Source organism: Alosa pseudoharengus, unplaced genomic scaffold (genome assembly GCF_046254945.1).
Source record: "Alosa pseudoharengus isolate Yale_2024_CS ecotype anadromous, Long Island Sound unplaced genomic scaffold, YU_APseudo_1.1 YU_APseudo_1.1_scf_19, whole genome shotgun sequence".
In the NCBI taxonomy this organism is placed as follows: Eukaryota; Metazoa; Chordata; class Actinopteri; order Clupeiformes; family Clupeidae; genus Alosa; species Alosa pseudoharengus.
Window position 1 is genome coordinate 29576420 of NW_027468657.1, and position 12156 is coordinate 29588575.

The window sequence follows — 12156 nt, forward strand, 5'->3', positions numbered from 1 at the left end:
ATCTACTGGTTTGATAGTAAAGAGCAGGTACGTCTATGTTTATGTTCCGTCAGAGACCGATGACTTGTTTGTTCCGTGTTGTTGTCATCGTGAGATGTCTATGGTGAGAGATAGATTGTGAACTTCAGACGTTCGTAGTAAGGCAAAAGTCTAAATCGATTCCAAAATTGTTCCTTAGTTTTCACGTGTTTACGTTCTAAAGTTTACGCTGTCTTATTCCCGTATTTGCTATTATACGCAACGTAATGCCATAGCCTATCCCACAAAACCAAAATCCGGAGTGCATCCAGGTTAATTCACATCAATTTGTAAGGACTTAACTTTTGTTTTTCTTGGCCTCTAAATTATGGATATGCAGAGTCGTGGAAAAGGTGGAAGAGGGAGGCGAAGTGGGAACCGAGGCAGGGAGGTGAGGATATGGCGATGCCCCATGGTGGTGTGGTGTATATATATAGCCTAGCACCCCTAACTAAATAAGGATAGGCCAGTGACAGTGTGCTTTGGTTCAGTTTGTGTTTGTCTCTTCCATAGGACACGCCAGATGTGCGTTTATCGAAATCAATGACATATGCGCTGCGGCACGGAGCGAGTAAAATGGGGCTGCACATGAACTCAGGTAAGAAACCTCAGTAGCCTAAAGACTACACCTGACCTGGGTGTCTAAATCAACATGGCATGTCTTGACGGTTGGACCTTCCTGATGGTCTGTGCTGACTTATACTGTATAGTAAAATGTTTTAAATCCCCTTTTGCAGATGGCTTTGTGTTTGTGGATGATCTCATCTCACATCCCCAGTTTCGGTCATTCTCGCTGGAAGATGTGGAGAGGGTGGTGGCCAACAATGACAAGCAGAGGTTCAAACTGCGCAGGCACCCAGAGAACGGGCGTCTGCAGATAAGAGCCAATCAGGGCCACTCAGTACAAGTAGGCCTAAGTGTAAACTAGGCTTAAAGGAACACGCCACCCAAAATCAGTAGTAATATATTATGTTCTTACCTTAACTTTCAGGAGTTGAGTCGTACCTCTCCCGCGTCGATATGTGCACTCAAACGCTCTGGCGCGCGGCGCGAATGTGTTAGCATGTTGCTATGCTAGCGGGCTCTGCCGTGGCCGTAGAGAGAGTAAGATGGCATTACTCAAACACATCCACATTTTCCCTACTTAAATACAGTTGCACAAGTAGTTGATTAAAAATGTTAGGGCAAACAACATGAAACGTGACGATTTCCCAAGCGAATAAACAGGAGAACTACAATGTCTGGCGCAATAGCACTTGGGAGTACTTCGACCTAGGTAGTAATATTAATTAACACCTAATTGTAGATCCTATCCACCACAGAGTTTAGAATCCATGCTTGATCGACCCCTCAGCCTCCCCCTCCCCTCTGAGCGAGAGAGAGGCACACACACTAGAGATGCGCTGAAGGGCTATATTATAACATTGCTGTGTTTATAATGTATATGGGATGTTTTTAATGTAGCCTATATGGGATGCGGCGCTGCTGACGTGAGGCTAGAAAGCTCTTGCCTGTTCTTTCGAGAAAGACTGATCCAATGCAGCAAATATATTAAAAGGCTAAAGTCCTACATTGGCTATGTTGTAGCCTATATCCCCAGAATATCAGCAGCAAACTCAGTCTCCGTCTTGCAAAACAGTCTCCAAATAAAACGCACATCGGCCTGTTGCCTAGCCTATTCTGTGTGCCAATATCGTCCAAAATGCTTGATTGCATTGCATTCTCCACATTTTTAGCTAAATTCTCATGTACCATATCAGCGTTTTTGTTCAGTGAATCTTTTGTAAATTGCTTTACAATAGCGTCGGGCCCTTGTCAGCAGCCTTCGGCTTGACTCTTGCCACTATTTACTCCTTCGTCTTCAACATTCCCTGTAGAATTCTCAATATTTTTGGCCTCAACGTGTCCAGTTACATAGTCTGTCTGTTCTTAGTCTTGGATTTTGTGAAATAAATGTCTAAATATCACCTGTTTGCTGCAGCTTCTGTCTGCACGTCCTTTTAAAACAGCATCTTTTTCTCTCTCGAGCATTTAATCGGCTGCCGGCTTGTTTCTCCACGTCGTCCAAAATGCTTGATTGCATTGCATTCTCCACATTTTTAGCTAAACTTTCATGTACCACATCAGCGTTTTTGTTTAGTGAATCTTTTGTAAATTGCTTTACAATTACCGTCGGGCCTAGGCCTATTGCCAGGCTTGCCTCAGCTTCGGTCACGTCCTTTTACAATTTTGTCATTGTAATAAAAAACGCAATTTGGCACATACTTTCAACATGCTGCTGGCCTACTAATTAATGCCTATTGTACTTTATTTTTTGCAAAAAGAAAGAAATCCTTGATAAAATAAGTCATTCACATTACTTTACGCACTGGCATGTCAGGAGTGAATAGTGGCAAGAGTCAAGCCGAAGGCTGCTGACAAGGGCCTGACGCTATTGTAAAGCAATTTACAAAAGATTCACTGAACAAAAACGCTGATATGGTACATGAGAATTTAGCTAAAAATGTGGAGAATGCAATGCAATCAAGCATTTTGGACGATATTGGCACACAGAATAGGCTAGGCAACAGGCCGATGTGCGTTTTATTTGGAGACTGTTTTGCAAGACGGAGACTGAGTTTGCTGCTGATATTCTGGGGATATAGGCTACAACATAGCCAATGTAGGACTTTAGCCTTTTAATATATTTGCTGCATTGGATCAGTCTTTCTAGAAAGAACAGGCAAGAGCTTTCTAGCCTCACGTCAGCAGCGCCGCATCCCATATAGGCTACATTAAAAACATCCCATATACATTATGAACACAGCAATGTTATAATATAGCCCATCAGCGCATCTCTAGTGTGTGTGCCTCTCTCTCGCTCAGAGGGGAGGGGGAGGCTGAGGGGTCGATCAAGCATGGATTCTAAACTCTGTGGTGGATAGGATCTACAATTAGGTGTTAATTAATATTACTACCTAGGTCGAAGTACTCCCAAGTGCTATTGCGCCAGACATTGTAGTTCTCCTGTTTATTCGCTTGGAAAATCGTCACGTTTCATGTTGTGTGCCCTAACATTTTTTATCAACTACTTGTGCAACTGTATTTAAGTAGGGAAAATGTGGATGTGTTTGAGTAATGCCATCTTACTCTCTCTACGGCCACGGCAGAGCCCGCTAGCATAGCAACATGCTAACACATTCGCGCCGCGCGCCAGATCGTTTGAGTGCACATACCGACGCGGGAGAGGTACGACTCAACTCGTGAAAGTTAAGGTAAGAACATATATTACTACTGATTTTGGGTGGCGTGTTCCTTTAAGTTATGTTAAATTATGTCTTTCAGATCTGTTGGTGTGTGGTGTTTGGGCCAAGCAAGTAGGCCTACCCATCACATTTTGGAGTAGATATACCCCCCCCCCCCCCCTTTTAATATTCCGAAATGGAGCATATTGGCCCTAGTGGAGGTGTGCACTCTCAGATTGCCCTTCTAATGTTAGGAACATGAAACTGTTAAAGGAGTAAAGAACAAAACATAAACATTTCCAAGGTTGGAGAGCTGTTCTTGATTCACATTTTTGTTGAAAGGTGGCAGATCTGGAGCTGAGAGCAGTGCACCCTGAAGCTCAGGACTTCCCACAGGAGGGAATCCATGGCTCCTACCTGAAACACTGGCCCTCCATCCGCAACCAGGGCCTGAGCAGGATGGGCAGAACACACATACATCTGGCACCTGGACTGCCAGGAGAACAGGGAGTTATTAGCGGTGGGATGGAGATATTCATTCACTCTTGCGCTCTTTCATTCACTCTTGCAAGGATTCATTCAGAGAGCTGTGTTTTATGGATTTTGTTGTATTTTATTCCTGATGGAAATGGGAAATTATTTAGTGAGGCGAGAACTTACTGAAGAAGAAACTGACAAATGAATGTTTATTTTACAGGTATGAGGAAAAACTGTGAGTTGGCCATTTACATTGATGTCCCTAAAGCCGTATCAGGTAAGAGCAATGGTTGATTGTATCCACATCTTTAAGTAAAAAGATTCGTCTCGGCAGAAAAAGATCATATTGCCCCTTTGTGTTTCAAAGACGGCATCCCGTTCTTCTGGTCAGAGAATGGAGTCTTACTGACACCTGGTGACTCGGAGGGAAAACTTGCTCCCTGTTACTTCCGTAGAGCTGTGCAGCTCAAGCCCTCTCGTAAGTCAGCTGCTATAGAATATTTATCTTCTGAGGCCTCTTAGGATAAAATGTTATTTAATATGATTGTATAGCCTCATGAATAACCCCTTTAAATTATTTATTTGTCTTCACATTTTTCTCTTCAGAGTGTGAACTGCAGCTGGAGTAGCTGGTCCTTGACATAAATGGAGCCATATGACTGCTTCAACGGCTTTTCACACAGTGGTTAGACTCGTCCCACCGTTACCAAGACAACTGCTGCATTTTTAAAAGTGACAAAACCACAAACACCTATCTGATCAACATCCCCTGTTGAAAAGGCAGGTTTTACCTTTCAGCACAACTCCAGACACCATGGCCTTCTGGTCTTACACAGATACTTACATAACTTGATTGAACAATTAATGACCCAAGTCTGTATTAGGCAAGTGCTATCAAACCGGAGGCAGATGCTAACCGTTATTTTGGTTAACCGAAAGTATAAGCATGTGTGTTATAGATAGGAACACGCGTGTGCTTATAAACCACCACCAAGTACTTATGAGTGCCTCTGCAGACCAAGTCAGTGGTTTCCTGACTTGTCACTCAAACAATTGAGTTTGTTGTTTGTGTTCTGTCCTTAGTCAACTGTGTTCTAAGTGTAACAAAGGTTTTTTTTAAAAGCAACAATGCGTCCTGCTTTTCATGGACATGCTGTTTATTTGAAAAGGTAAATTGTCAGCCTATGAAAATGCTGTGCAGTGTGAATTGGGTGAAATTCAAGATAAGATATTGTGTTTGATGTCCATTTTAGGCACCTGTTATACTTCCTTTTTTGAGTTCCTGAAATATATGAAAATCTGGGTGTGACCATTTCCGTCTGTGTATAAGAATACTGAGTCCTAAATGATGAAATGTGTTGTGAGGCACAGTCCCTGCAGCATTCCGTTACCAGAGTTAAGTTCAAGTAGCCTACTGTTCCTTTCTGGTGCTCATGTGTTGATTCATATTTCATGATAGGGTATTGTGTTGTTATATTGTTATATAACAAAAAGTAGGAGGGAATATATCAAGTGGAAATTTTGTTTCAAACCTAAGTATATAATACATTATTTATTTTTAAGTTGTTAGTGATATGAGCAATAGAGATGATTTGTTTTCATAACAAACCACAGTGGCATACAGCTCACACAGCCTGTGTGAGTTGTTCATGGAATGCAAGTGTAGCCTATAGCTGTTTGTGTGAAAAGAGTTTGAAGTGATAAATACTCCACAGTTCTCCACTGTCTTTAGAGGGCTTCATGGCCTCCAGTGAGTTTGTGGAAGAGCTCTTCATTCAGGGTGTCGCTCTGGTCACGACCACGAGTGGACATGAAGATGTATCCGCCGATGTACTCATGGACGATCTTGCAGTTAGCATTCACGCAGCCAAATGCGATGTTTATGTGTCCATCAAACTCAATGGCCACCTGATCATAGAGAAGGCAGACAGTGAGTACCAGGCATGAATGGCATCTGATATTTCAGCAAATAAATATTGACCATTTGTTATTGTTGATATTATGGTTATTTAAACATATTTTATTTCAAATGTAGGCTTAATATACCACGTATCTCATTTTGCAGCATAGCCCCTTTGACATAAGCAACTTGCACATAGTGTAGAAATGTATGACAACTGATGGTCATTTTGTTACTTCAAGGTTCTAAGTGATTCCTCATCCTTCAACACTTTTTGTCACAATCAACAAATATTTCCTCACAATCTGCTAGCTGTCAATTCTGTGAGTAGGCCTACAGTACCCTGATAAAAACCCCTAACCAGGTCTTTGTACACCGCCCTGGCTCCATGAACTGTGAAACAAACAACGTGGAGCAAACCTGTCCCCCAAACTATAACAAAACTCTGGTGGGGGGTGAGGGGGTTGGGGAAGTGAAGGGGAGTTTGGGGAAGGGAGGGGCGAGTTCGCTGTTTGCATCAAATATCAACAGATGTGATGTCATCCAAAATTGCTTACAGCATCTTTAAATATGTGCATACATTCGCAACATAGACAAAATCTTTTTAATTACTGCCTTGTGGAATAGTCTGAAATGTTTCCATTGGATGATTGTTAACGCACCTGTTTGATGTCCCAGTTGACATTCCACTGCCTCATGTTGTTGTACCGCCAGGTCTTCACCACTTCCCCTACTCCTAAATCTATACGGATGAGGCGATTGTTGGCAATGCCCATGACCTCGTCCTTCCGACTGCCCTTAAACCTGAAAGGGTAGAATGACGTTTTTGTGGTGATGCAAAGGTACAGGAGTTTGGTCTAATTGTCCAAATTTCAGATCTGTTTTTATTCTGTCCAGAGTCAATCAACCTGAGCAGACAAAATCAATGCTGTGGCATTCCCTCACTGTCTCCAGAGGCCTTATTAAACCTAATGCATATTTGTCTACAAGAAACAGACTGCACAATGTTCTGACCTGACCATGAAATATGAAATGCCAAAGTCAGATAGAGCCTGCCAGATCTGCAAGAACTTCAAAATGGCCGCCATCAGGGGCAGCTGGGCCACATTCTGGTATGCCTCTAGGATCCGTGGTGTCAGCTGGAGGAAGAGAGAGAACACTCTGTTAGTATGAATTCTAATGTGCATATATCTGAACACTTAATCTATTGAATGTCTTTGCAGTCATTTCCACGAACAATGTCAAACAGCTAAGCTCCTGAAGGATCTTTTTCAGTGATGGATGGATCATCTTTGTCACATAGATGGATGAGCTCATCTAAAAGCATTTTTGTTCTGGCTCCCCTGCTTTGCACTCTGTCTTGGGGGAGATAAAAGGTAGAACTAATGTACCTGCTTGGCCTTGTACTTCTTGTGGTAGCGTGGCGAGACCAGGCTAAGGGTGTTGATGCTTTCGTCAGTCTGGGTGACCTGGGCTCCTGGGTTGGTGTGCTGCATGGACAGGAACGTCTGGATGCTCTTCACCTCGCTGTCAAACGAGCTGTCTGCCATAGTCAGGCCTTTAGAGGCCAGTTTACAGGCAGCCATCCACTGAGCATACTGCTTCTCCTGAAGGGGAAGGAAATAAGAAATCAAGCCACTACACACAGAAACTCAGAGAAAAGGGAAAGGTCTTGAAGAGGGCATCTGTGATGTGAAAATATAGCGGAATGACAGGGCATGTTTTTGTTCCCCTTTTAGAATCCCTTCTTAGAAAGTGCTGTAGTGAGCTGAAATGGTTTTTCCCATACTTTCAGCCATTTTACTGGCTGAAAGTATGTGAAATGAGCCTATCATGCCCTTGGTCTTCTCTCAGAGCTAAGTTATGGAAAGGCTGCTCACGTTATCACAGCGCAGGTACACTTCATTCATGCCCTCAGGCGCAGGAACCAGGAGCTTAATGCAGAACTTCTGCCCAGCAACATTCACGTCAGGGGCCACTTCACTGCCTGCAGGAGAATGGATTCACAGATGGATTTAAATTTCAAACATGTCCATGCTCTAGAGAGAATTTGGTAACACTTTACTTGACAGTATCGACATGATCGAGAGTGACATGACACTGTCATGACACATGAACCCAAACCCTTATCCTAACCTCTAATCCTAACCCTAAATTGTTATGACAAAAGCCGTATGTCACTTAATAACAGAAGCATTATGTCATAAGGTTTATGACTTGTTAATAACATGTTCATGACAGGGTCATGTCACTCTTATGACGATACTGTCAAGTAAAGTGTAACCGAGAATTTTAGAACATTAATATATATTTTGTATATGAATTTATACCTTTTAAATTCATTTGCTGAATGGGCTCCCCATAGCTTTCCTCTTGACTCTTGAAATAGGAGATTGATGTGTCTTTAAACTTACACCAATACTGCTTGTAACCTTTTAGTGTAAGTCGTTTAGGCCTAAATAAAAGGAGGAAATTGTCAATAAAGTGAACACTGAAAACTTACCTCTGGGATTTGTGGCCCAACATAATTAAGAGTTCCACCTGAACTCACCTGAAGATTTTTAGGTATTCATTCAATTCCGGTGCAGTCATATTTTCCTAAAATTTAAAGCAAATAAGCAAATGTTACGAATGCATATAGATATTTTTATTAACAATGTCTCATTGACATTGGACTTTTGTCATTGTGAACAGAGATGCTGTTTTGGACATCGTCAAACCAAGGCAAATATCTTAAAACAGATAATCTGATTATTAAATAATAGCAAGCATTACATGAAAAAAAAACATTACATAATCAATATCCAGTGACCAATATTTAATATTACAGAACCAATCAAGAAGTGCTGACATGCACAAAGCAGGAAGTGGGGCGTGTCCCTCACCAACATCTCGTTGGCCGTGCTCTCCACCCCCATCTTCACCTCCAGGGACTGCAGGGCAGAGTCCAGGTCCTCCAGCCCAGAGGTCAACGCCTGCGCACCCGACTGGGACACTTTCCCGATGTGGTACTGCAAGGCAGAGGACAGGGGGAGTCAGAGAGCTAGAGCATGAGGATACCTGCGTGATTCCGAGGTGAAGGAAGTGCTGGGAGTTGTAGTGCAGCTATTCTGATGCATCGGTTCAGTAATTCTGAGTCTGCACATACTGGATGACACCGTCTTTCTGATGAAGTGGTGGTGACGTGAGGAAACAATTGCACAATTCTGATAAAAATGTAGTGATGACAAGTGATGATGTATTATGCAGGCTGCTCAGAAGGTGTTCACCTCAGACATACACATTGCTATCGATTTAGCTTTCATTTTGTTTTAATTATTTAGAATACATTAAAAAATAGGTACAGTATTATTACATGTGTTTTACATTAGTATTTTGTGTTATTGGTGTTATTTGAAAATATGGGTGCTGTGTGATAATACTGATTGGGTCCTTGAGATGGTTTTATTTTATTTATTCAAAAATATGGATGATATTCAATCACTTAATTCTTCTTTAATCCCCAGTCTGGCTCTAGAGAAAAGGATTTGACCTAATCCAAGATTATCCACAATTAAGTCTGTCATTTTTGGCGGAGCTATAGTTACTCAATGTGGTGATGATGTTGTGATTCATCCCAAAGCGGCTCTGTCTTTTTGTGCCCCCACCTGAAGAGCCCCGAACAGCATCATCTCCTCCTCCGTGCAGTCAATGTCCTCCAGCAGGATGGCCCAGCGTGCCTGCTCATACATCTGAGTCAACCTCACAATGTCATACTGAGAGAGAGAGAGAGAGAGAGGTGGCTGAGACTTCAAATGCTAAAACTGATTGACAGCTCAGTGAGTTGATTACATTGCCACACACCTTGGGTTCCAGATCATACAGGGTGTAGTATTTGAAGCGGAGCGTCAGCTTGTCATTCTCTTGAATGCCCTGCTGCATGAGAGAACGTGAAGAGTCTAGCCACCTATATGCACACAAGGGCAAGAGAGAGATTTCATCATTATATCATTTATTCCAGCCATTAGTCTGCATTCAATACACATGGCAACTGAACTGACAACTGCTACTAACATTCTCAAGCATGAGTGCTTTGGATGGCAGGTCTTCTGCTTTGTAATTGTGCCCTAAATACACAGTAAAGTCACCCAGGTCAAAAGCACGGGTACTCAGTGAGGTGAATGTGGTGACAGGTGGTGTCATCACACTCTCAGGAGGAAGTGTTTGTTTGGCCAGCAGGGCCTCGCGGTACCTGGTGTGGATGTGGGTTTTGTCCACTATGCTGGCAGGCCGGTACAGTTTGGCAAGCGTCTCAGGGGCCGGAGAGGGCTGGCTGACTGACAGCATCTTATACACGGCCTCGGTCTTGGGAGAGTCGGCGAAATGAGCCGGCATCCCATTGTACAGGCACTGAACTGAAGCTGTTAGATCAAGAGCAGCTGTTAGAAATTCATTGAGTAAGAGGTAGCCTGATATGAAAAGATGTTTACGTTTACATTGGCTGTTATGAGACTTTGTTCATTTTATAGTACTATATTTTGTATCATACAGTATACACAGTATAAGTCAAATAGATAAAGTACCATATTTTGTGACGTGAAGACCACAGAGAGCCTTAACAGAATTGTACAGTTCATAAAAATGTTGGCAACTCTTAATCAGGCAAATGAAATGCTGCCGCATCTACCAGAGGTCAAGGGAACATCTGTGATGTCATAGATCTCCTCTTCAGAATTTTTATCTTTCTTTTTCTTCTTTTCTTCTACTGGCCGCAACAGGGACAGCTCCTCCGGGTGACGGATGTCTGTGAGAAAGGGATTAAAAAAAGAAAATGACAGGAAGCCAAGGTTAGCTTAAGATGCTGGTGTGTCCTCCTTGGTATTTTAGGAGACAAGGTAGACCACTGCTACAGTCAAATCAGCTCAGACTCACTCAAAACCTTGCAGATATTTATCACTGTACGGAACACGGGCGCCGAGAAGCTGGCAAGCATCCGCAAGGTCACCCCGTTGGGCAGGCCCAACCGGAGGGGCTTGTGCTGGGCAGAGAAGATGAGCTTGGCGTCCGCATGGATGCCACACTTGTCCAGCGTCCAGGCCGTGTGCAGGAGCCAGCGCTGCTTCTGTTCCCACCACAGGGCAAAGTCTGACCAGTCCTTCTTCACCTCTGAGACAGGAGGGAGGGGGAGAGAAATAAAAGGTCTTCTTTTGTCATTGTTGTTTTGACTGTTTGAGGTATGAGTTGTTGAATGATGGGAAACACAGTGTTCTCTTCATGGGGAACTTGGTTATGAAAGTAAGAGAGGGACAGAAAAAGAACTGAACACTTACGGGTCTTCTCAACTATTTTGAATATCACTCCACCGATGTGGAGATCTGAGGTGACACTGATAGTGATGGGGGGTGAGTCTGGACCCAAGTCGTCTACAATAACTGTGAGATCCCATGCCGCCATACTGAGAAGAGAACTGAAGAGCAGTAAAGAAATGAGAACAGAGGGGGAAAAATAGGTAGACTAGGTCATAAAAGAAGTACATAAACAATTTAAACTTTGGTTTAAACATATACAATTATCTAAAGTATTGTGTAAAGTGTAAGTGAAAATGAAAGCTTCTGTCTGTAACTTGATCTTAAATGCAACAATACTCTACTTCAAACACAAACAAATAAACACACGCACACACACACACAAACACACTGCACCACCATGTAGCCCATGTGTGTGTTTGGGTTATTCTGAGGGCTGTCAAGTTAAAGGTGACAAACCCTTCCTGTTTCTAAGTAAAAAACAATCACATGGAGTCATGCTTCCTCTTTCAGTTAGCCCCAGCATCACAGACCCACACCCTGCCAGTTACTGTCTCTGAGTGTGTATGTGGGTTTGTGATAAAAAGGGTCTGTTGTTACTCCTTGTAACTGCTATGAGTAACATTACCATACATTATTGCCGCCAATGTTCTCAGCTAAAGTAGCAAGTATTTTCATTTTATCAACTTGTTTAGTATGTCCATCCTAGATATATTCATTTTGTGTGATAAGTGTTCTGTGAAGTTATCAATGCAACCCAGTCATATTTCTGAAAAGAAAGAGAAATCCCTATATTCACCTCCAGAAGAGATATGTCAATATTACATCACATTTTAGTCATAATTCCACTTCAGGACATTCATTCCAGAAAAAGATCATGCGTTTATGGATAGTTCTATCAAGGTGTACTATTCCTAAATATTTAAACAACTTTACTGTAAATTAACTAAACATTTGATATATGATATTCATTGGCATGTCAGAAATATCATAATCATATTCATGGTTTATATTAAAATTGTCTCTGTACAGTTAACATTAACCACCAATGCTGATACTCAATACAACCCAAATACAATCAATAACATATCTCTCATACCTTTCCCAGTGCACTGCTTTGGAATGCCAAGTGTGATCTTCTCCTGATGGATCCCTCTGGGTTGAACTCTCTGGTACACCTGGGACCTTTCTCAAGCACACACACTCTCATGTGCACACGGACACTCACTAGGTGTTTATGGGCTGTGTCGGA

The 12156-nt window shown here is 42.4% G+C and overlaps 2 protein-coding genes across 3 annotated transcripts; one reads left to right on the plus strand and one right to left on the minus strand.

Moving 5' to 3' along the window:
- The first annotated feature begins 62 nt into the window (after nt 1-62).
- Nucleotides 63-5033, plus strand: trpt1 (tRNA phosphotransferase 1). Of its 2 annotated transcripts, XM_076292248.1 has the most exons (8): nt 63-103; nt 359-409; nt 532-616; nt 756-925; nt 3585-3762; nt 3940-3996; nt 4087-4197; nt 4326-5033. In XM_076292248.1, the coding sequence occupies exons 1-8, from the start codon at nt 95-97 to the stop codon at nt 4346-4348; spliced, it is 684 nt and encodes a 227-aa protein (XP_076148363.1). In that variant the 5' UTR covers nt 63-94; the 3' UTR covers nt 4349-5033. The 2 variants fall into 2 exon arrangements, with proteins under 2 accessions (XP_076148363.1, XP_076148362.1); XM_076292247.1 differs by having other exon boundaries at nt 68-409.
- A 223-nt stretch (nt 5034-5256) lies between these two features.
- fermt3b (FERM domain containing kindlin 3b) lies at nt 5257-12156 on the minus strand. Its single transcript, XM_076292246.1, has 15 exons — nt 12004-12156; nt 10929-11065; nt 10531-10764; nt 10286-10402; nt 9851-10019; nt 9463-9565; nt 9267-9374; nt 8505-8630; nt 8171-8217; nt 7950-8074; nt 7500-7606; nt 7011-7226; nt 6634-6758; nt 6282-6423; nt 5257-5627 (listed from the first exon to the last, which is right to left on the minus strand). The coding sequence occupies exons 2-15, from the start codon at nt 11050-11052 to the stop codon at nt 5448-5450; spliced, it is 1923 nt and encodes a 640-aa protein (XP_076148361.1). The 5' UTR covers nt 11053-11065; nt 12004-12156; the 3' UTR covers nt 5257-5447.

Coding starts and splice junctions, on each gene's coding strand:
- trpt1 (XM_076292247.1), top strand. CDS start 347: ATGGATATGCAGAGTCGTGGAAAAGGTGGAAGAGGGAGGCGAAGTGGG. Junction 3,763..3,939: donor AGAACAGGGAGTTATTAGCG/GTGGGATGGAGA, acceptor TTTATTTTACAG/GTATGAGGAAAAACTGTGAG. Junction 4,198..4,325: donor TGTGCAGCTCAAGCCCTCTC/GTAAGTCAGCTG, acceptor TTTTCTCTTCAG/AGTGTGAACTGCAGCTGGAG.
- fermt3b (XM_076292246.1), bottom strand. CDS start 11,052: ATGGCGGCATGGGATCTCACAGTTATTGTAGACGACTTGGGTCCAGAC. Junction 8,631..9,266: donor TGCTGTTCGGGGCTCTTCAG/GTGGGGGCACAA, acceptor TCTGCCTTGCAG/TACCACATCGGGAAAGTGTC. Junction 8,075..8,170: donor GAATACCTAAAAATCTTCAG/GTGAGTTCAGGT, acceptor CCTTTTATTTAG/GCCTAAACGACTTACACTAA.